Source organism: Scaptodrosophila lebanonensis, unplaced genomic scaffold (assembly GCF_003285725.1).
Source record: "Scaptodrosophila lebanonensis strain 11010-0011.00,11010-0021.00 unplaced genomic scaffold, SlebRS2 tig00000024-arrow-pilon, whole genome shotgun sequence".
NCBI classification, from domain to species: domain Eukaryota; kingdom Metazoa; phylum Arthropoda; class Insecta; order Diptera; family Drosophilidae; genus Scaptodrosophila; species Scaptodrosophila lebanonensis.
The window spans coordinates 286,443-311,563 of NW_022060538.1; the positions used below are offsets into that span (position 1 = coordinate 286,443).

The window sequence follows — 25,121 nt, forward strand, 5'->3', positions numbered from 1 at the left end:
AAGGTATTTATTTTAGCTAATAGTTTTTTTGGATTCTTTAATTATATATAGTATATGCATATACTTGTATATGAAATTGCTATAGCCGAAAAAAGGGTGGAAAATGCAAGTTCACGTGCACGCGCCGATATTATTGCTCGGTTGCCATGACTCGAGAATTACCCAAACTCTACCGAACATTTCGGTCAGGCGGGCATGATTGTAAATATGACGTTCGATCATTGCTTGCATTCATGCAAGAAGTTTCGGTCACAACCGCTCATTCTGAGTTTTTGCAGTTTTGAGTCGAACTGACTGGTTGGTGCGAGTTCGTTTAAAACCAGTCATTGCTTGTCACTATACCCAAATGAAATAATCATACCGAGTATGAGTAAATACTCGAGTATGACCGAAAATGTAGTACTCGTTGCAGGTCTCTGGTGTGGAACCACAGCGTCATGACTTGGATTCTACAAGTATTATACAGTATCTTTTTTGTCCATGCGATGCTTGCAGCAACCATTACTTGAACACATTACTTTCACAACGACATAAATGTTTATGTTACACATTTACTACCTTACAAATAGTGTTTGACTTTTTCTAGGAAAATGTGACTTTTATTTAACTTCCTTGAGAGTATGCCTATTCATTGTTAATAGCAATTGAACATATTGTAAGCAAATAAAACAAACAGTATTTTAGATATGTAGGTATATTTAAATTATGGATTACAACTTAAGAAATTTATCTTACTCTTAAAAAATAATACTTATGACCATGTATTGCAATCGGAAAAGACTATTTTTGGTCTTCATTTACTCTTATCCTTGATAATTAATAAATTAAAGGACGTTCTACATTTATAAATAAATTTCGAAAGGCACATGTTCGAACAATAACGAATTATTTTTCAGGCAGGCTTAAGTTCGAATTTTAAAGGTATTCATTTATAAATAAGTTGTTTGCAATAAGAACGGCTTGATTTGAAATTTTCCCGCAGTTGGAATCATTTATATTTTGTTGGATTAATGATGATTGTAGGGGCAATAGAAAGTTTTGATAAGGACTTGTACCTACTTGGTATTTTTCGATAGCTTCATATATGATTCTGAACAATGGCTGCTTATCGGAATGAAAATATCCTCTATTACCATGTATTATTTTAATGCCTTTTTGCGATGAGGTGCATATACTCATATACATACAGTGATCTGGACGGTAGTTATATTCACACGGAATAATATAAAGTTTATCCGGGTGATAGTAAAATAGGATATTTATTATATCTTGATCTCCCCAAGTAATTCGCAGCCTGTACTCATTGTGAATGGGTAAAATGTGTTTTTCCCATTCAAATTTTCTCATTCGGGTTAAGTTCATTAACATTACACCAGAGTTCACTCCAAGCCGACCATAATACGGGTGCCGTGCAAAACGGTTGTACCAGCCGATGTTTTCATTTTCATGCTCAGGAGTAAGGGCTGCCAATTGACTGTCATTGAATTTGTAGAAATATTCCCATACATCTGATATGGGAGACAAAAACAAAACATCTGTATCCACATAAAGCAGTGAATCAACCTCAGGTAAAAGCGACTAGAAGAGATAATTTAGTTAAATCATTGCTTTGAAATATAATTGCCTTCATCAATACTTACTGGCAAAAATAAACGTTGGGAGGCACAAGGCTTAAAAAGATTTCTCCATTCTTTTTTACTCTGGGAAGGAAAACTTAAGGGAAAAAGCTCGAAATCAAATAAATGTGGTAGTAGTTTACGCCAATCCTCAAGTTTCTCTTTAAAGATTTCACGTAATCTGTCCTCAGTGAATATTAAAAATTTTATTAGTTCTTGATAATGATTAAAAAGAATGGCGGATTTGATCATAACAAGGGTTTCCTGAACTCGTTGACCGCAGACGACTACAGCGATGTGAAGAGTGTTTTTTTGGGGTTGCCTGTATATGTAATCCATAGTAATTAAATATAAATGTTAAAACAAGTAAAAAAGCTAAAGTCGGGTGTCCCGATTTTGAAATACTCTGTTCATATGTTTAGAATAATTAGAGATATTAAAAAATTAAAAGAATTAAAAACATTACATTTACATCAGAATCGTGTCTATGCGTGTTTGTGTACTTGTACATATGTATGTATGTGTGCATTGGGCATGGTTATATGGCTATAACTTTTTTTCTGATCCTATCATAATGAAACTTGGTATACTGATATATAATTACTAACTTAATGTGACTACCAAATTTTAGTTCAAAATTCCAAGAATTAACTGAGTTATAGAAAATCGTGAATAGGGGGGAGTGGGGGGGGGGGGGGTGCATCAGGAAAAACAACAAACTCGTCCTTTCTCGGGCTCAGGAGAATCTGTATACCAAGTTTGGTTATTCTTGCTCTTATACTTTCTGAGATCCTTGCGTTAATACAGGCAGACAGACGGACATGGCTATATCGACTCGGCTTGTCATGCTGATCAAGAATATATATACTTTATGGGGTCTACAACGCCTCCTTCTGTGTGTTCTATGTACACTCGCACCCTTTGGGTACAGGGTATACAAATTTGTTTGATGGACTTTACCTCTCTTGGTATTCGAACTCACGTAAAGGGTGTATAATTGCACATTTACATAGCAACACTGTGTGAGTGTATGTATGCCTATGCGCATCTATTCGTGTCTATGTTAGCCAAACAGCAACATCAACAACAGCCGCGGGCAGCGCTTGAGCAGCACACATAGACACGAACTGTTGCTTGTTCTGTGTGTGAGTGTGTGTATATGATGTCCCCAACTATTTGATATTTGCGTTACTAATGAAAACCCTAATGCCAAATGTACTAAAGAAAGAAAAAATTACTTTTAAAAATGTTAAATAATTTTTCATTAATTAACATTTCTTGCTCTGTCAGTGCAAGACGAATGAACATACATACATACATAGATGTGTACATATGTATGTGTGTACATTCACACATTTGTGTCTCACATTTTGCTTTGGCTATTTCAATCATTTGCACGCAACTACACGAACAGCTGTTGCATGTGTGTGTGTGTGTATGTATACTTAGTTGTCCCCAACTGTTTGATATTTTGTATTGTTTGTTCTGCCTGAATTTGTAAAATGCTAATTTTGAAAATCCTTGAACGCAAAGTTGTAGATTTAGTTAAGTAGATTACATTACCCAAATTTGACCTCGATTGGACGAAATGTATAACACAAACTTTTTATAGCCTGTACCCAATAGGTGAAAGGCTATACTAGTTTTGTGCACATGTATGTAACACACAGAAGGAGGCGTGGCAGACCCCACAAAGTATATACATATATTATTGATCAGGATGACAAGACAAGTCGATATAGCCATGTCCGTCCGTCCGTCTGTCTGTATGAGCGCAACGATCTCAGGAAGTACAAGAGCTAGAATAACCAAACTTGGTATCGAGGTTCCCCTAAGCCCTATGCAGGTCAAGTTTATTTTTTTATTCTGATACACCCCCCACTCCCCCGCAGTTCGTGTTTTTGTTTATGAATTCCGTAATTTTTGGAATTTTGATAGTTACATCCAGTTAGTGCTTATGTGTCCGTGTGCCAAGTTTCATCATGATAGGTAAATTCTGAAGAAAATTATAGCCATAAATAAAATCGCTGCTCATGCTCTGCTTGCAGTGCTGCCCGCAGCTGTTATTGTTGTTGCTGCTTTGGTTTAACATTATGCTGCATACATACACGTATATAAACAAGCATAGACACGTGATGTAAATGTAAAACTCTAAATGTAAAGATGTCTTCTATGAATGTATTAAATAAATTTTCTTAGTTAACTTAATAACTTAATTAAATTTTTTTTAAATTTAATTTTTACATTTTTATTTTTAATTTTCTTTTTAAATTTTTCTTTTTTGTGGAGAGTACAGGCTATTTTACGGTCGGGCTTGCTCGACTGTAGCGTTCTATCTTGTTATACTCTGTACATGAAATGTACAGAAGTATATTAGGGTTGCGGGAGCTGAAAAATGTAACAGGCAGAAGGAGACGTGGCAGACCCACAAAGTATATATATTCTTGATCAGCGTGACAAGACGAGTCGATCTAGCCCTGTCTGTCTGTCTGTCCGTCTTCTTGGAATTTCGAACTAAAATTTTGGAAATACCCCCAGTTGGTTATTATGTGTCCGTGTGCCAAGTTTCACTATGATAGACCGATTTAACAAGAAGTTATAGCCATAAATATATTTGCTGCTGCAGCGCTGCTCAAGCGCTTCCCGCGGCTGTTGTTGATGCTGGTGCTTTGGTTGACTGCACACATGTTTACACAGACACGATGCGCATAGGCATACATACACTCACACAGACGCAATTGCTATGTAAATGTGCAATTATACACCCTGAGTTCGAATACCGAGAAAGGTTATATCGATCAAATTTTTTTTTTTAATTTTCTTAATTTTTTTATTTTCTATAATTATTGTAAACATATGTACAGAGTATTTCAAAGTCGGGACACCCGACTTTAGCTTTTTTACTTGTTTTTTATTTTCTTTTAGTAAAACCAATTTTGTTACGCCTTTTAGCCACTTTAAAATTTTTTGCTTGACTTTGATTTAAAAAAAAAACTTTGAACTTCAATTCGCACAAGTCTGCTCTCGAACAAGTATCACCAGAAAAGAAAAGAATATGACGCCTTGGACTAGGCGGGAACCTTTTTACAGAGGCGGTAGGTTAGCGAGCTGAAAGTAGCCATTTTCGGCGAAAGTGACACTGCCCCTGTTAAGCAAGGAGTTATCCTATTGACCTGCTTGCGCCTTTCCCTCACACAACCAAGAGGTGGCGCTAAAATAATTACGATATTCGCCTTTTGCATTAATTTAACCAAAACAGTGGCTGCTGAAAGCGCTACAAATGCCTCCACCAAAATCAGACTTGGTGGTTTTAAAAAACATCAAGGCTGATCACACATGAGCTTGAAGCAGCTATTGCTTTAAGTCTTTTGCGTGATATTTTCCAATAAATCGACCCTGGAGATCCAGATCGTAATAGCAATTGCCAATTTTACTTCGGACACGAGCTTTGATATAGGCAGGTCCCAATTTTGTGTTAGAAATTGCTTGCTTGGAAATTACTCTGCCGAAAATTTCTCCTGTAAATTTCCTGACCTACCCTATACGAAACTGCTCTTTAGCGTAAATTGTAATTGCGCTCATTTTTCTCATTACCTCGCTTCGTATAAGTTCGAGGGAATCTTCCTTGCTATAAACAGCTGCTTTATCTTCTAGCAATTTCAAGTGTCTCAACAATTTGTATGTTGAATTAGAATTTAAAAATTGTTGACCGAACACCAGAAATTCCGGAATGAACAGCTGACCTTAAAGCACAACTTATACTGCTCAAATGCTCGTCCCATTCCTTTTAATCTGGCCTTATATACGACCGAATGGCTTCAACAATTGAGCGGAATACGCGCTCGGACACATTAGCCTGTGGCGAATATACAGCTGTCATTGTATGAACAGATTGATGCTACCGAAGCAACTTTTGAAAAGCTTCAGCCTTAAATTGAGAACCATTGTCTGAAACAACTGTCTCACTCCAAATGTGTGGAAAAGCTCCTGCTTCATGTATTTTACGAAAACATCTGCAGTCAGCTTTTTCACTGCTTTAAGAAAAACAAACTTGGTGTAGTGGTCCATAACAACAAAAATAACAATATTTCCACTACGAGAACGAGGATACGGGTCTAAAAAATCAATATATTTGTACAATCGTTGAAAGAATCTCTGTGATTCTGGGGCCTTTCCAATTGGCGGACGCTGTACTGTATTTGTGGCTTTAGTCATTTTACACGTTTCGCAGGAATTTATATAGTTTTTTACATTACTAAAACTGCTAAACATTCTTGCTCAGCCACGGTATAATTTTTTTGCGGCTTGTTAAGTTTCTTCGAAACAAAAGCTATGGGATATTCATTTCCATCTTCAGTCTTTTGAACCAGGACACCTCCGACTCCAGTTTTGCTAGCGTCGCAGTGTATAAAGAAATGCTAACTGATGGTGGAATAACTTTATCCATTAGACGAGTCATTGATGCCGCGGCGTTGGTCAAACCAAATGGCATGACTTTATAGTAATAAAGCGGCCTTCCCGTTATCGTAAATGCTGTTTTGTCTCGCGACGAAACATCTAACGGAATTTGCCAATAGGCATCTTTCAAATCCAGACTCGATATAAACATTGCTTTTGGTAAACGTTTTAAAATGCCATCAATTTGTGGAAGCGGGTACGCGTCTTTTCGCGATACAGCATTGACATTTCTGCTATCCAAACAAATGCGAAATTTTTCTGGCTTCTGTATTAAAACAACTGGCGAAGACCAAGCACCGTCTACTTTTTCTATAACTTCTTGCATGCGATCAATTTTAGCATAAAGAAGTTTTTCTTGTGCCGGAGAAATAGAAAAATGACGCTGTTTAATTCGCTTTACATCTTGCCAAGACCAGAAACTACAAATGAAGGAAATTTGTTAATTACCGCCTGAAAGCTTTCCCTTTGTAAAACCGATAAGTTATGTGTATCTGATGACAGTTCAGTAATTTCTCTGTCTGGCGGCAAAAGATTAAATGCTATCTAAAAATCGATGCCACTGTCCTCAACAAGCTCAGAAACTTGCTTTCCAAAAGGAACTATTTTTTGGAAACTATAGCCTCGCTTTACGATCTTTAAAAGCGCTTCGCGACGGCGAAAAATTAGCGACGCTAATGCCCTCCAGAATTCGATTGAAAAGCAACTTCCAGCTATTCAAAATATGACCAACTTTATCTGGACGATACGTTAAATCACTGTGTGAAGTTGGTGTTCCAGTAGGAAATATCACAACTCGCATTAACATTATTATTTATACGAGTATTTTGAGCCTGGTTTTGAATCCCAGCCACTAAAGAACTCATCTGTTCTGTTATGTTGGTCCGTATGACGACTGAGCTATTTTAGCTGACATTTGGCTAAAAAGGTAATTTTGAATGGCTCTTAACGCCTGAGCCACTATAGAAACGATAGAATTTTCCTGGGAATTTGTGATATTGCGTTGTTCTGCTGCCCTACTAGTACCCGGTGAGTCGTCTTGACTGCCATGCGTTTCCTGTAATAGGACCTGTTGTCTGGTATTCTGCGCTATCGTATCTGGTTGACTTTTAACAACTACATAGAATGGGCAAGTATTTGATGTGCGTGCATGAGCCATAATGCACTTTTTATGAAATTCATGGCCACAAGAAGTCGCATTGCCAGTAGCGGCGGCTACGCTTTTTTGCATATACTATGATACTGTGTTGAAGATTGGGCATTTGTGCCTGTCTCCCCATCAGAGTGATTGACAACCATGATAAACAACAAAACTTATTAAGAGCAAAAAAAAAAATAAACAGAAATACAAAACAGCTGATCTTGACAATTTCAAGGCCAAGGTCATTAACTCTTGGAGGCGTTATTCGCTAATCTCTTTAATTGCTTTCTGCATGCGAACGAAACTGCAAATACAACCAGAGCGAAATGAGTGTAATCCTAAACAAATGATATTTATGATAAGACCTAAAGTAAAACATGTAAACAATAAAAACTATTGCGGTACTTGTAGCTCAACAACCAAAATTAAAAAGAACAAAAATCAGAAACATGAATTAATCTTTTGCTTAGTCAATGCTCCCTGCATGAATCCCTTATCAGCAAATTATCAGATTTGTTTACGTTTGCGTCGAAAAGAAATAGTAAAATATGTCGGTTGATGTTGATGCCGACAAGTCATTTACAATCGTCCACAGCTGATCCAAACGAATCAATTGCGGTAGACCTGTTTGTTTTTTCTCTTATTTTTCGTGCAACAACAACCTGAGTAAGCTGTGGCCAAATGGTGATAAAATTTATCAACTCAATTTGTCATCCAAAGCAACTTACGTATTGAAATATTTTTTTAAGGAAAAGATTGGGTTTTTGATTTATTAAATAATAAAAATGTGGTCAGAGGAATTCTTATAAAAGAAAATCACCCTTCAAAATCGTATGCATTTTAACTACAAATAAAGTGTACGCTTAGTTTTGAGTCTTTTCTTTCGCCATTCACCCGTGGTGAGTGGATTCGTTACTGATAACAAAACCATCTGCATATCCTATGCGTCTAGAATTACGAAATTAAAACTCAGTGAATATTTGTTCAAATAGAAAAGATTTCTGAATTAGTTTCTCCTACTTTCAGCCGTGGTCAGGTATCAACTACTGATAATTTAAATACCTGCATATCCTATGCGTCTGAATGAAAGATTAAATAACTCACAGGAAGATTAAATTTTAGTGGCAACACCAACCGTGGTTGAAAAGACAGAAGAAAGGTAATTGGACTACAAAGCGTCTCCAACCCAATGTTACTACTTTAATTTATGAAAATTAAAAATTGAAAATAAAGAAAAGAATTTTGTGTGTGTGTGTGTGTGTGTGTGTTAGAAAGAGTTGGGCGCCATTTTAAATAATATTATTTTATATTATAATCCATAACTGTAACGTCTTACGTATATAATCCAGGCTTGATTGTGGGCATAGGAGAGAGCGCACGCGAAATTTTTCCGGCTCTGGCTGGTCGGCAAGTGGGGTGGTGATCTTGCTTCTCGCCTATGATTTGCACTTACATATATATTTCTTAAAAAAAAAAAAAAGGATGCGTGCAGACTAGCGGAAAAGTTGCGGTAACACAAATTGTTCTGTAGTCCGTTACATTTTTGTTCTTGCCAAAATATTTAGTTAAACGTACACACATTACCACTATAACTAATATTTTTAAAGCTAGTTTTCCCTCCTTTGGAGTTCGAATTTTCCAAAAGCCTTTCTTAGTGCGCACCTACACTGTGATGCACACTATGAAAGGATACTAGTCCAAATTTCAGCTTCCTAGCTTTTACCGTTTGGGCTGTGCGTTGATCACCAATCAATCAGTCAGTCAGGAGAAACTGTTTGATATACTATTGTATATAGAGATAACGCAACGTTTTAAGATAGACTATGTGCAGAAAAGGGGAATAATTATAAGTGTATATCCTAATTTTAAATTAAATTCCGCACAAAGTCGGAATATGAAACACGGCACTCATGTCAATGCCGTGCAGCGATGAGCCACGATCAAAAAGCACTGACAATCAGTGTTGACAACTTTTTAGAAGGAAAAAAAAACTGTTTTTGACGGGAAGGAGAGAGAAATAAAGCTAAACATTTTTGCAAAAAAGCGTAATAAAAAGCTAAATTTATTTTTACAAGAAAAATGCTTAGAAAAATGTATTTTCCAAGGTGTTTTTTATCATCTTGAACATTTGTACGCATTTCGTCATGTGTTCTTCAAAAGCGGTCAATCTGCGTTATTGCTGTATGCTGAGCAAGAAAAAGGCACAGCGCTGATTCTTTCTTCGGTAGCTTTATAAAACCAGTTTGGTTTGTCCCATAAAAAGTTTGAGTTTCTTTGTAAGTGAGCCATACATCACGGCATTTTTCATTGCATTCTTTCGGCATTCCCACCTTCACAAATAAAGCGCAATTTGAGAAAAAGATGGCTTAAACTAGTGATGTCATGTGTAGTATAACCACAACAGTTTGTTCGTCAATACGTAGTTCTACTTTCAAAAGCGAAGGGCATTATATACATACATAATTAGTACATAAGTCACTTTTTGTATAAAAAGATAAATAAACTATCATCATTAAACGCATATATAGTCAGCGAAAAAAGCTGCATCGTTTCCAACTTTTTTTTTTACCTATTTGTTGGCTAAATTACAAAAAGCGGAAAAAATACAAGTAAAAAGCTAAAGTCGGGTGTCCCGACTCTAAAATACTCTGTACACGTTTAGAATAATTATAGAAATTTAAAAGATTAAGAGAATTAAAAAAATTTGTTTGATCGATTTTACCTCTCTTGGTATTCGAACTCACGTAAAGGGTGTATAATTGCACATTTACATAGCAATTGCGTCTATGTGAGTGTATAAATGTCTATGCGCGTCTATTCGTGTCTGTGTGAACATGTTTGCAGTCAACAAAAGCACCAGCATCAACAACAGCCGCGGGCAGCGCTGCAGCAGCAAATGTATTTGTGGCTATAACTTCTTGTTAAATAGGCCTATCATAGTGAAGCTATATAATAACTAACTGGGGGTATTTCCCAAATTTGAGTTCGAAATACCAAGAACACATTGGCATCTTCACATAAGGCATCTTGGACTAAAATTTGGTGTCCCTAGGTCTTATAGTATCCGAGATATAGGCGATGATTATACGAATGGAAAATCGGGAAAATCGGGGGGAACTGTATAGCGTACACACATAAGGCATCTTTGTGTAAAATTTTGTGCCTCTAGCTCTTATAGTCTCTGAAATCTAGGTGTTCATACGGACGGACAGGCAGGGCTAGATAGACTCGTCTTGTCACGTTGATCAAGAATATATATACTTTGTGTGGTCTGCCTTCTGTCTGTTACATTTTTCAGCTCCCGCAAACCTAGTATACTCTTGTACATTTCATGTACAGTGTATAAAAAGCCAGAATTCCCGCTTCCCGCCATTTGGAATATTTTCCCGCAATCTCATTTCAAAAACAAACTGATTGGACGGGAAAAATACCAAATTGGCAACATTGCTGACAATGCCCATCTCAATTTCCGAGAGTAAAACTTTCGATAGCTGAATCCACCGATACTATCGATATCGATACATCGAAGTTTGAATGCAATAAACAGAATATCTAAATAATAACATCTTATAATTTATTGAGATCAATTGGAACAAGTCATATACATTTGTACATACATACATCTGCCCGCAATGCGAAGCAGAATATGCGTAGCTCCGTTATTCGGTTTCTGCTTTACTATCGCTTATCGTCGTTGCATATCGACGGTAACTGTAAATGTTTGCCATTTTGCCTTTGCAATTAAAAGGCGTGGATGATCAAAAAATGTGAACGAAAGAATAAGAGCGTGCCAATGACTTGCAGTTACCGTTGTTCTTCGTTATGTCCATTGCTGTCCATTTCATTCAATATTTCGTACATACATACATATGTATGTAAAAAATTATAATTGTGATTAAATAATGCACGATGCGTTTAAATAATAAATAAATAAAGCCAAATGTACTAAACAAAAATAAAATTACTTTTGAAAATGTTAAATCGTTTTTAATTAATTAATATTTCTTGATTCATGTGCACATATATTCACACATTAGTGTCTCACATTTTGCATTGGCTATTTCAATCGTTTGCACGCAGCTACACGAATAGCTGCTTGTATGTGTGTGTGTGTATGTATACTAAGTTTTCCCCAACTGTGTGATATGCATTTTATGTTGTTTGTTCTGCCTGCCTTTGTAATGCGAACCCCGTATTTCTATAATTTAAAAAATCCGTGAATCCAAAGTTGTAGATTTAGTTACGTAGATTACATTACCCAAATTTGAAATCGATCGGACAAAATTTATAACACAAACTTTTCATTTGAAAAAGTTAATAATAAATTGAAGTTGATTGGTGGAAAAATGCGGATTTTTCAAACAAACTTTGGAGCTCGTTTTCCCTCACTTGGAGTACGAATTTACAAAAATCCCTTCTTAGTGCTCACATACACTATGATGTACGTACTTGAGCTCAAACTTCAGCTTCCTAGCTCTTATAGTTTGGGCTGTGGGTTGATTGCCAATCAGTCAGTCAGGACAAACTGTTATATATATAGAGAGATAATTTATTCACTAAAAAAAAGTAATTTTGCAAAAAAAGGAAGTTCATAAAACGAAGTATAAAAAGTATGACATATATGTATATGTGTAACGATAGAAATTAAATTAAAATGTGTATGCATACTTAAAATATATGTATAAATAAAAGGTAATAAAAGAAATTATGAATGTGAACAATAAATAGTATTTAAATATGATCTATGAAGGAGTAACCAAATTAAAACAAGAAAGGAATGCTAAAGTCGAGCAGACTCAACTCTTAAATACCCTGTACCACCTCACAACAAAAAAATTTATTTTAAAAATTTAATTAATTAAATTAATTAATTAAATTAAATATGAAATATTCCATACATGCATACATACAGTGGTGGAAAAAATTATAGAAACGACATTCCACTTTTCACTAAAAACTCCAGTCCTCAATTCCTGGGCAAGTTATATGGGTTTCTTCTACTATGCACGATAATTGGTTAAAGGTACTTCATTGTGATTTCGTTTTAATGTGTATTCTGGCAGAAATATTTGCTGTGCTCTGATTTGTTAGGTGACTACGTTTATATATATATATATATATATATGTACATATACTTTTTGAAATAATATTGCATTGTAAAGTGCCCATTAAACTTATTTCGGTAATATTTTAACATTATAAGTAAGCTCAAAATAACAATTGTTGTATTATTTTCCTCTTAATAGTGGTAAAAAGAAAAGAATAGGTCGGGGATTTCATTTCACGAAAAAGGATATCATAATTAAGCTTAAAAATAATTCTTTTTTGCTGTATTCATAAAAAAAACTCACTTAAAAGAAAACACTCAATAAAACATACAAAAAACCTGTACCGCACTTCTTCACTATTCGAAGATACGGGTTTTTCTTTTTTTTCTGCGGGATTTGAGAACCAAGATAAAATAATAATTAAAATTCGGCCATGTGTTTTCCTATGCCTTTACACAAAGTAAAATTACTAAAATGGAATAATGCAATATGAACGGTTTCAACCAAGATTAAAAGTAGAAAGAAAAACTTAGTCATAACTTTAAATATAAAGAATAGAAATATAACGAAAAGTTAACATATGGAAAATTTTATTCTGACTGGCCATTATTTCGTTTTAGCAACTAAAAAGAATTATTTGGTTTTTTTTTTTGCTGAGATTCACCCATCAATTTTTAAAACTAAATCAACCAATAATTCAGACGCGAGTAAAATTTAGCAGCGTGGATTCGACGGCGCTGGTAGCTGCTTTGCGTACGTTAGAAGACTGAGCTCCACTCAGGTGGATCGGACGATCGCCTGCGGTTGCTCTGCTGCATTGAACATAAGATCCAAAACATGAGTGATTTCTTTTGGATATGTTCTTCTTTACATTTAAATGCTGCTGGCGGCTTCCGTTTATCGCATATGCCAATGCTATGGGTTCGGGCTGCCCTTCTATTTCAGAAACCCTCCAATGCGCTTAAGCTCAATATCATCACTTGTGCTGGCAAATATGGTTTGCTGCGTGGACCTTTGCTTTATTTTCTTTTAGTAAAACCAATTTTGTTACGCTTTTTAGCCACTTTAAAATTTTTTGCTTGACTTTGATTTAAAAAAAATGCGCACACATCTGCTCTCGGCCAAGTATCACCAGAAAAGGAACGAATATGACGCCTTGGACTAGGCGGGAACCTTTTTACAGAGGCGGTAGGTCAGCGAGGTGAAAGTAGCCATTTTCGGCGAAAGTGACACTGCCCCTGTTAAGCAAGGAGTTATCCTCTTGACCTGCTTGCGCCTTTCCCTCACACAACCAAGAGGTGGCGCTAAAAAAATTTCGATATTCGCCTTTTGCATTAATTTAACCAAAACAGTGGCTGTTGCAAGCGTTACGCAGTCGCCAACAGCAATGTGGATGATTTTTTTTGTATCTAAACGGTAGAGTATATCAGACAATTTGCAAGAAATTTAAACAAAAAATGTCCTTCAATTAACTATTTGGTATTATACTTTTTACAGCAAAATTGCTTTTTAGAAAACGTGGACGCTTTAAAATGTTGATATATGTAAATACTTTGTGGAGTATGCAACGCTTAATTCTACCTGTTAAATTTTTAATTTGAACAAAGTTAGTGTGTGTACTCGTGTACCTTTCAGGAACAGGCTACAAAAATCCGGCTTTACGATTTCGTATACAAAAACAAGAAAGGAATGCTAGAGTCGAGCAGGCTCAACTCTCAAATACCCTGTACCACCCCACAAGAAAGAAATTAAATTAATTAATTAATTAAATTAAATTAATTATCTAAATTAAATATTCCATGCATGCATACATACATTTACATTTGGATCAGAAAAAATGAACAAACTCGTCCTTTCTCGGGCTCAGGAGAATCTGTATACCAAGTTTGGTTATTCTAGCTCTTATACTTTCGGAGATCCTTGCGTTCATACAGACAGACAGACGGACATGGATATATCGATTCGGCTTGTCATGCTGATCAAGAATATATATACTTTGTGGGGTCTACCAAGCCTCCTTCTGTGTGTTCCATGTGCACTCGCACAAAACTAATATACCCTTGTACCCTTTGGGTACAGGGTATAAAAATCATAGAATCAAAAAATTAAAAAAAAATCGTATAGAGTAGGGACTAGGAGCGGCTGCATACCAAATTTGGTTAATGTACGTTCAGCCGTTTCCGCAATCGAGGCGTTCATCCAGACGGACGGACATGTCTATATCGATTTCTCTCGTCACGCTGACCAAGAATATATTTACTTTATGGGGTCCTAACCTAATATAGCCTTTTTACCCTACAGGTAATGGGTATAAAAACCATTCATGTATGTGTGCAATACAGAATTGAATAAAAGGAGCAACAACAATAGCTGCGCACAGAGCTTAGGCAGAGATTACATTTATGGCTATCATAATTGACCTATCATGATGAAACTTGGCATACGCATACACATAATCACTAACTGGATGTAACTACAAAATTTGTGTTCGAATTTCCAAGAATCAAGTAAGTTATAGAAAATCACTAATAACGGGCGAGTCGGGGGTGCTTCGGAAAAAATTAACAAACTTGATCTGCCTAGGGCCGAGGGGAACCTGGATACCAACTTTGGTAATGCTAGCTCTTGTTCCGTCTGAGAACCTTTCGTTTATATAGACGGACAGGCGGACATGGCTTTATCGACTCGTCTTGTCATCCTGATCAATAATACATACATACATACATACATATGTATGTATACTTTGTGGGGTCTGCACGCCTCCTTCTGTGTGTTACATAGATGTACATTCGCACCAACCTAATATATTAATTTACCCTTTAGGTACACGCTATATAGTAAAAATGTCATGCCAATTACAGTAGGAGCGGTAGTAGTTTACTTTTACTATGTACATACATACATACATATGTAGGAGTACTAGCGCCTTATAAATATGTTTTAATTCTAAGAGTAAGTTTACTCTTTTTGGCAGAACAAAGCGAACAGCTGTTTTTGAAGCTTTAGAGCCAGTGGTATTAACTTTAAATATTCTTTTGACTTTAGATTGTTCCTCTATGGTTTCGACTCTACTAACAGTTTTACGATTTCCATACATAAATAGATATGTATGTATATACATATACATATACAGATTTAACAGTACGTACGTTATTGGTGTACCGGAAAGTGACGACTCTTTCACACCTGATACACTTGGACCTCGATGTAAGATGTATAATAATGAAGCCATCGCTACCGAGACCAGTATGCACATTTGGATATGATGCTAAGAAGATGCATGTATGTATGTATGATTAAGTTGGTAGGTATGTACATATGCATGTAGCAAGGTTCTTACCATGGTAATAATTTTTAAACCAACTTTTCATGTATTACATTTTTTGTAGATTTATTTTGAGGTGTTAGACTACTTTGCACAGTTTAGTGCAATTATTTGGCCGTCCACGTTTAGTACGAGAAAACCGCCATCACCATTTTGTGGGTTTATTTTACAAACGTGTTTCCAAACAACAGCATACACACGTACATACATATCTCTCGCGCATGAACAATGTTCATTGAACATTAAATTTCATTTTCGATCATTAATTTTCATAAAGTATTTTTCAATATACACAAATATTTTATCTCCGATATTTTTGACGATATTTGGTTCTTATGTTTATTTATTATCGATTGTTGAAACAGCTGAATGTGTTGTAAGCCTAATAAGGAGTTACCAGCTGATATCGTTGGTTTGGTTAAAATTACATTTTTAGGAATGCTAAAGTCGAGCGAGCACATCTCTTAAATACCCTGTACCTCGCACAAAAAAGAGAACAAAGAAATAAAATTGTTTAATTAATTTTAAAAATTTTGAATTAATTTAATTATTTAATTAAATTAAACAAAAATTATTCAATACATATAAGTTAACACGACCACTCAGCGACAAAGAAGTTGCCAAATCGACACAGCAGAGCCGGCGTGATAATAGTGCAAGATCAGCAACGTCCGCGGATATTGCACAACGAAAACCGTCATTGCAGAGTGCAACGCTCCGCGATGTAAGCAGCTGATATGCGACACTATGCACGAGGCGCAGTGTCAGCATGTTTGAGGTACAGGGCTAGCTTTAGTTATAAGAAATAAGGTTCTTTGCAGTTAGTTGACTTTTGGATATTAAACCGTTCGGAATACACGAGCTCTTGTCTTTTATTAGTGCAACAATGCACTGTGTTAATTGAATAATAAATCCTTAGTCGGTCGAACATAATAATCACCAACGTCAGGAACTTCTTAATTTATACATATACAAAAGTGGAGACATGTTCATCTACAGTTTCAACAGCATACATTTAAATCACATTTTTTTCTCTGCGTGCTTATATGCGTGTATGTATGCAGCAGGTGAATCAGAATAAAAAAAAAACCAACTTGACCTGGCTAGGTGTATCAAAAACAAATAAACAAACTTGATCTGCTTTGGGCTCAGGATATCAATTTTGGTTATTCTAACGGACGGACAGACCGACGGACATGGCTATATCGACTCGTCTTGTCATCCTGATAAAAAATATATATGCAGGGGTGCCACAGAAATATCCGGGGTTTTCGGCTATAATTGTTTTTCAAAACTCCCAAAAAATACGTCGTAAATTGGACTAAAATTGCGTCCTGTTTTGGCATTTGAAATTGAATTACAAAAATGTACATACATACATTTTGTATATTCAGATGGCCGTTTATGACAATTCACATTTTCGTTAACAAACAGACTTGTCCAATCGGCAACATACAATTTTATTTTATTTAATTAATACACAGTTATGTGGTACTTATTTGAAACTAGAATTGCGTCAGTTATATATTATATATTTCACTTTCGTTTGACTCAAAACTTTAGACTTAACTAAACAAATTGTGATGTTTGAAAAATGTAATGTTCTATATGGGCCAATGGGGCATCTCTATTGTGCGGTTGTTTTGGATGCTGTGTGTGAATGCTGGTGTTTTAAGTATACATTTAGTAATTTGCTAATTTGATAATATTTACGTAGGATATGCAAAATATTTTTGATGCAGATTGCTCAGAAAATCTATAAAGTTTATATTCCAATGATTATTTTTATTTGGAAAAATGTCTTTGTTAGTGTTTTTAATCAAAACTCCTAGCAAAGCAAACAAGATTTGAAACATCCCAAAAGCCCAAATCCCAAATTTATGTGGCACCGAGAATTGGTTTTGAGGCGAAACTGGGCGGAAGAAATTTCTGTGGCACCCCTGATAAAATAATCTTTCACAGCGAAGACACATAAAATATCTTGGTCTCTCTAGCTCTTATAGTAGTATCTGAGATCCAGGTGTTCATATGGATGGACGAACAGACAGACAGATAGGGCTGATATACCCTGTTAAATTTCATAAACACACTACAACAACGGCAGCAGCAAAAATTCCGCAAGTAAATGGAAAAAAAACTTTGAAGTCAAAAAATATAATTTTTCCCCATTGAATGACTCTCTCTTATTACATTTTTTCCTTATCAGTTAATAATAAATAAATATTTCTGGCCAGGGTGGTCACAGCTGGTTGTTAATGAGTCATTATCGATGCTTCCGTATCCTCTACTTTGGCAGCACAGCATATGTATGATCAGAGAACAGAATCCCTTAAGGTGGACCTCAACCGCCAAATTGGCCAACTCTCACAGAGTATACAAAATGTACAGCAGCGCTTCCAAAGATGCCCGCTGTGATGAATCCCTCCACTGCGTAAAGTGTATGGCCGAGTTTCTTGGCGTCAGGCGCCTTCAAAATTTGTACGCCTTACAATGACAGTTGCTATGCTCGCCTCTTTTAACACTTTAATGAGTTTCGAGGCTATCATAAGCTCGATTTTACACACAGTGACAGTGAAAATAGATGAAGCAGCAAGTCCACAAAGGCGGGTCTCAGACAGACTGACTATAAAAACCCATTCGATCTAACGACCGACGCTTCGGGGCACGGTATAGGCGCAGCTCAATGCATAGAGTCAGATGCAGCCACTATACACAGTGAGCAGTCATTCCACAGAAAACACCCTCTCATTTGCTTCAGGAATCAGATTGTCCTGGAGGAGGCGCGCATTCAACTAAACCGGAATTTTATTTTATCGGTCGCTTAAATCAGACACGGTGGAACACTTCTGGGGTTACTATGGAGAATGCGCCATAGAGCGTTTTCACAGCACAGTTTCCGAGGTGCTTGAAAATCGAAAGGGGGATCGACGATACAACCGACCTCATACTTCTGTCCACTGCAGACCATAATTGTACAATACATTCGATTACGGACAAAACGTACTGTAGTCGTAATGCACGCCACTGCCCCGGGGTTGTTGGAGGCTATGACGGGCAGGGGAGAAAAAGCCCAAAGCCTCCTGCATAGCAGAGAGATCAACCACAGGCAAAACAGAGTATTCGAGGTGGGTCTTGTAGAATACTGGGTAACGAACTGACACCCTTATGCGTCGAGCGGAAGGTAGTTTCACACTTGGGAACGACACTTCTAATGAAGGGCAGAGTTTTCAACAAAAACCACCTAAAATAGTGACCAAAGCAGCTTCCATTACCCGAAGAGAGGCTAAGCACACCAAAATTCCTGTTGGTCTGACACGACTTTAAATTTAAATTCCAGGCTTGGACGAATGAATGTCAAGAAGCTTAGACTTTTTGGACACAGCCTTGAAAATTATCGCAGGTGGCAGGTGGTCATCAATACAAAAACAGAAGACCAGATAAACCGAAATGAAATTTTAATGAAATCTTAAATAATTGATACAGCTCACCTATACGAATCCCTTTTGACACAAAATAGAAGAATGATAATGCAAATATAATAAATACAACTTTTTTGTGATTACGCAGATTTAAGTTTCTTGAGGTAGTAAACTGCATGCCTACGACAGTGGCAACATTTTGCGAGTTGCCAACTTGCGATACCTGTGCTTGAGTCTTGTACGCTGGCCGATGATGAAATCATCGTCAACGATCGTATGGCGATGTTCTGCGTCAACGACGGTCCAAAGGTAACCATTAATGGCACTTATCATTTCACGTGGGCAGCAACTTGGTTGACTAACAAACGCCGCGATAGCATGAGACGTTTCACGAGGCACACGCTGAGCACATGGGCGGCATAGACGGCGGCGTAGTCAACCGCATTTGAGTTCTAGCTCTAGCTAGATTAGTATTTTGTGTTTCAGCTTCAGTTCAATTACAACTGCCGCTGCACTGCGCAGTAATAAATATTAAGCCAACTCACTCCGTGTTTTTTGTCGACCAGCCTCGTTTTTAATTGTTACTCAAGGTAGTTCTTGTTAGTTTATCAATCAGTGACAACTGTAGGGTATGTTTTACCTTCACCCCGAGAAAGTTTATAAATAGTAAAGTTAAATACAACTTTGTATATTCACGGTGAACTCTTTTTGAACGTGTGCAGTTGCTATCACAATTAAATTGCGCTCCCTAAAGAATTATTTGTTTTAAAATAAATAAAGGCTTCATTAAGGAAAAGACCATAAAATATTGATTTTTAAGCGCGCAAAGCTATACAAACAGACTTTACAACACCAATACGTAAACACTCAGCGAAAGTCACACAAAACATAATTGCATTAGCGCTCAACCATCCACTCAAAAAATCCATCAAGAAAACACAACGTAAAAACCACTCAAATTACACCTAACAACATGGCACCGCAGCCCGACAAACGCTCACGCGAAAACACCACCACTGACCTCAAAGAAGGCCGCCAGTCAGAAGCCATATCAGCAAAGATACTGGCCATGGTTAATCTTCGTTTTGAAGAGCAGGCCAGCCTAATCACCACCAATATGGGAGATGCTGAGCAGCGCATCCTCAACGTGCTGCTGGAGCGATTTGACCATATTGCGACATACGTATGCATAGAATACCATACGTGGAAGGTGAAATTATGCGGACATTGTACAATACCCTCTGCTTTGGTATCCACATCACCCCACCACCGAGAATACGCGAAATCTTTCGTGCTCGGAAAACACAGGTATCTGATGTTGATCCCGACATTATTATTAAATTCGAAAATTTGAGAGAAAAATCCACGTGTCTGAAGGCAGCCGCAGCCTACTGTCGCGAACATAAAAAGCCACTAAACTTCCAAATGCTAGTCTTTGAGTCTCCGGTCCCCGTATACATCAATGACTAGCTAACAAGGGACAACTATCTTAAAAGAAGCGATAAAGCTTAAGAAGCAGACGCATCTATTTACTGTTTTCACACGAAGAGACATAGTACACGTGAAGCATAGGGAGAATGAGAGTACGCAGCCCATACAAAGCAGAGACGAGCTTTTAAAGTTCGCTCACTGTAATGAGCGTGGGTTTCGCTCTCCCTCTAACTGTAATTCTGCTGTCGAAACCAATGCTAGCTTTTACTGATAGTATAAGTTTTAGGTTTAATTATAATTTGCTAAATTGCTCTTTCTATATACTTTTAATTGTACAAGTATGTAAATGTATTTATAGTGTGCAGATTCATTAGTGCTTGTGTAAGTTGTAAAAAGCGTGGGCGCCTGATTGCTTTTTTGAATCCATGCCAGATGACCTAAGTTATGTGTCTACAGCGAACAGTCGTACCATTATTCGAGTTCTATGCAAGCAAAAGAAGGATCTACATATGTGCCACCTCAATGCGCAAAGTCTTGTTAAAAATATGGACGAGTTTTGATATTTATTTGTCAATTCCAATGTTGATGTAGTTTGTGTGTCTGAAACGTGGTTTGTTTGTAGTCTTAGTGTTCAATCTGTATGTTGTGATGGATATAATGTTTATCGTTTTGAACGTGAGGGGCATGCGGGGGGTGTGGACATAATTGTAAAAAACGGTCTTATATGTCTAATGATTAGCAAACAGCCAATGGGCAGCAATATTAAATATCTGTTCTTGAAAATAACAACTCGCAGCAATACTGAAAGCATCCTTGTCGGATGTACTTATACTTGTAGACCAAACAGGTTAACGGATTATAGCGATTTCATGAACACCTTTCAATCGGTTTCTTTAAAACACAACAATATTGTCCTAGCTGGAGATTTTTACAGCAATATGTTAACTGAACATCATCTCAGGGATGATATGAACTCTCTTGGCTTGGGACTAGCGTGATCAGCATGTTAAGACGAGTCGATCTAGCCCTGTCTGTCTGCATGTCTGTCTGTCTGCCTGTCCGTCCGTATGAACACCTGGATCTCAGAGACTATAAGAACTAGAGACACCAAATTTTGCAAAAAGATGCCTTATGTGTGTACGCTTTACAAGTTTGTTTTATTTTTTTAGTTTCCTGCCCACTTCCCCCCAAGATCCCTTATGTGAATACGCAGAAAGTGTGTATTTTGGAATTTCCCTCCCTCCCCCCTGTTCCCAGCAAATCGTGATTTGGTCTAACTTCCGTAATTCTTGGAATTTCAAACTCAAACTTGGCAAATACCTCCAGTTAGTTATTATGAGTCTGTTTCACTATGATAGACTGATTTAACAAGAAGGTATAGCCATAAATATATTTGCTGCCCGCAGCTGTTGTTGATGCTCGTGCTTTGGTTGACTGCAAATATGCTCACACAGACACGAATAGACATTCATACACTCACATAGACGCAATTGCTTTGTATATGTGCAATTATACACACTTTACGTGAGTTCGAATACGGAGAGAGGTAAAATCGATCACTTTTTTTGTATTTTGTTAATTTTTTTAATTTCTATAATTATTCTAAATATATGTACAGAGTAATTCAATGTCGGGACACCCGACTTTAGCTTTTTTACTAGTTTGTTAATGACACCAAAAAAGCTCTCTTATTTGACCAGCTTTCAGGACCAGCCTTTTTTAAACACAACATGATTTTCTTGATGTATGACATCTACAAAGATCAAAGTAACCATGCAATCTGTTTTAGGGACTTTAGGAATATAGACCATAGGCTACTGTATGAATACTGTGATAACTTAAACTTTGACGAAATATTTACCAAACCCACTGTTGACGAGCAGCTAGGACTGTTCAATGAACACATTCAGCATCTATATAATACCTTTGTGCCACTGCGATACAAAGTTATCAAGCCAGTCGAAAACGAATGGTTCAGTAGAGACACTAACCATACAACATATAGATGCGTCATTTCATACAACAAAATGTCCCATCAAAATTGTTAGCGACAGCTCCCATAGCTGTTCGGGTATTTGCCGAATGGGAGCTGTCGCACTTCGGCTATGAGCCGACTGGGAGCTGTCGCATTCGTGCTCTCTGTGAGCGAATTTCATTTCATTCGCAGAGAGACAGTCAACAGAGACGGTCGGTTCACGCCGCTTATGCTCTTTGTATGTGTGCGTGCACATATATACATGTATATGTTTATATGTATTTGTGCATTTGGTCTTTTGCTGTATGCGAGCAGCAGCTTCAATTTCGTTTTCAGATTTTACCTGCTACATGGGCATGAGTATTTCATACACTGTTGCCATATTTCTGTCGCATTGTATTTTGGGATGCGTATGCAAGTGACTTTTGTCAATAGTGTATGGGTTTCTCATAATGCCTATAAAAGCACACATACATACAATTACATACATATGTATGTGTGCAAATGTTGTGTTCATATGCAGACACTTCATATATGAACGGGTGGCAGTAGCCTTGACATTGTCATGACCTGCCTCAACTTATATTTATGCACAAGCAATTTTGTTGATAGACTATTTCTTATTTTTGTTTGACTTGCATATTAATTACAAAATATTTGGTAAAAATGTCAGTTGGCATTTAAATCAAATTAATTCAAAAATATTAGTTTAAAAATATTTTATTTTATTTATGTTCTTGGTAAAAATGTCGGTTGGCAAATTAGCCGATATTTAATATGAAAATAAATACATTTAAGGATCGCAAAATGTGGTAAAATTTGTAAAACAAGTGTAATTAAATAAATAAAAATACATATATGTTTTTATGTATGTATGTACATCTTTTGATAATTTAATATATATTGTTTTTTTTTTTAATTCGCAGCTCAAATTTGTTACCGATCTAATATTGTATATGAGCAAACATATTACATCGGTATCCAGGGAACACCACGTGGAGGCCATCAACATTTTAATGGGGTCGTAAATTAATAGGACCTTTGAGTCGACTTCAAATGACTTAATTTCAAAAATGCATAACATTTTAATTACTATTTATAAGTGTTTGAAATTAAGTCAAATCCATGTTCCCCACTTAATATTACCTTATTTAGTGTATTAACTAACATGTAAATATTTTATATTTGCTATTATTTAAACATAAAGTAAGAAAAAATTCTACTGCTTAATTATTTTTAATTTATTTAAAGCTACCCTGGAGTTCTTACTACCAGCAATCCCATCTGTTATCCATTTACAATTTTTTCTAATTAAAATCAAAATGAACTCATTAAGCAATTGAGTTCTGTGATTATAAGTCGGACCAGACTCTGAAAACCAGCATGCGTATTTATCTAACTTTGATGTAATGAATACGCATTTTTGAACTATTGTTTTTTTCAAATGGAATCTGTGAGACTTTGTCTCGAAAGACCGTTTAAAAACATCAAAGTGTATTTTAATTAAAGTAAACAAATCATCGGATGGAGCTTTAAGTTTAAGGTTACTATTAACGTAACCGAAGTTTTTATTTAGTATTAAATACTCGGAAGTGCATTGGACTTCATCGGACGGTTTCAACAGATTTGAACACACTTTGCAGTCGTGTTTCTTCAAGAGCTTATGCAAGAGATACCCTGCAGAATAACGCAAAGCATTCTCATTGAAAGCGTCTTGAATATTAAAATCTGTTGCTTCTATAGCCAATTCTAATTCTAATTTGTCATCAATGAAAATCAAATCATCATCTTCAGAAGATGTTAGCTCTGATGATGATTGATTTGACCCACAGTCTTGTATAATGTTAATCAACATAGTATATTCATGGGGGCACAGTTCCCAGATACTGTTGTTGATGTCAAGACTTTCATGGACAACATTTTGGTAGGTATGTAGGTATGTTCATGCACATATGTACATACATTCATATATACATACATACATAGATACAACTTATATTTTTGATAAGTTATTTGTATTTATTCAATTAAATATTGTTATGACTACGATTTTCCCTTGGGCAACGCCGGCCGGCTCATCGGAATTCTCCTTGGGTGTGTGGTTCCAACCCTATGTCCGCGTGAGTCGCACAATAACCGATAACACGGTTCCTCCATCGATTACCAACAAAACGCCATCACTACAATTAATTCCACGCGCAATAACACAAAATTCAAAATGTAAACAAACCAAAAATAACTGACATGACACAAAAGAAACACTAATACAACAAAAAAGAAACGGATCTACACGGATACGGACTCAAAAAAAACAAAAGGAACTACATCTGTATGTGCGGACGGACAGGAATTGGTGGCATCGGACAACTGTATGGGATGCAGCTGGAAATATCCCAGGCGTACCCACCCTACCTGTATCCAAAGGCAAAAAATTTTTTTTTTTTTTTGGGTTTAAGTTACCACGATGCCCTTGGGTATTGTGGAATTATTTGGCCGCCCACTTATTGGTGAAGTGGAAATTGCCACACTAGATAAATGTAGGATGTTGTTTGAAATTACAGTTTGACTTTCGTGTCATTTATGAAGTTTACTATTGAGTTATATTCTTGAACCGACTCATGCTTAAAGAAAGAGTGCAGATTGTTATTTGGTTAGCGATGGGACGCGTTGTCGATTTGTATTATGTTTTGGACATTCAAATATGATGTGTG

The 25,121-nt window shown here is 36.5% G+C and overlaps 1 protein-coding gene across 2 annotated transcripts; it reads right to left on the minus strand.

Annotated features, from left to right (window-relative positions):
- Positions 1 to 678: 678 nt before the first annotated feature.
- LOC115621742 (glucoside xylosyltransferase 1) lies at positions 679 to 15,833 on the minus strand. Of its 2 annotated transcripts, none has more exons than XM_030515475.1 (4): positions 15,601 to 15,833; positions 15,410 to 15,528; positions 1,641 to 1,713; positions 679 to 1,578 (listed from the first exon to the last, which is right to left on the minus strand). In XM_030515475.1, exons 1-4 carry the CDS (start codon positions 15,601 to 15,603, stop codon positions 916 to 918), a joined length of 858 nt encoding a protein of 285 aa, XP_030371335.1. In that variant the 5' UTR covers positions 15,604 to 15,833; the 3' UTR covers positions 679 to 915. The 2 variants fall into 2 exon arrangements, with proteins under 2 accessions (XP_030371335.1, XP_030371334.1); XM_030515474.1 differs by having other exon boundaries at positions 1,641 to 1,938; positions 15,601 to 15,832.
- Positions 15,834 to 25,121: the final 9,288 nt, after the last annotated feature.

Excerpts from the sequence above, each read along its gene's own strand:
- LOC115621742 (XM_030515474.1), bottom strand. Across the intron at positions 1,939-15,409 it reads CTTTCCGGTACACCAATAAC|GCAACCCCAAAAAAACACTC; the intron begins GTACGTACTGTT and ends TTACATATACAG. Across the intron at positions 1,579-1,640 it reads CCCAACGTTTATTTTTGCCA|TCGCTTTTACCTGAGGTTGA; the intron begins GTAAGTATTGAT and ends TATCTCTTCTAG.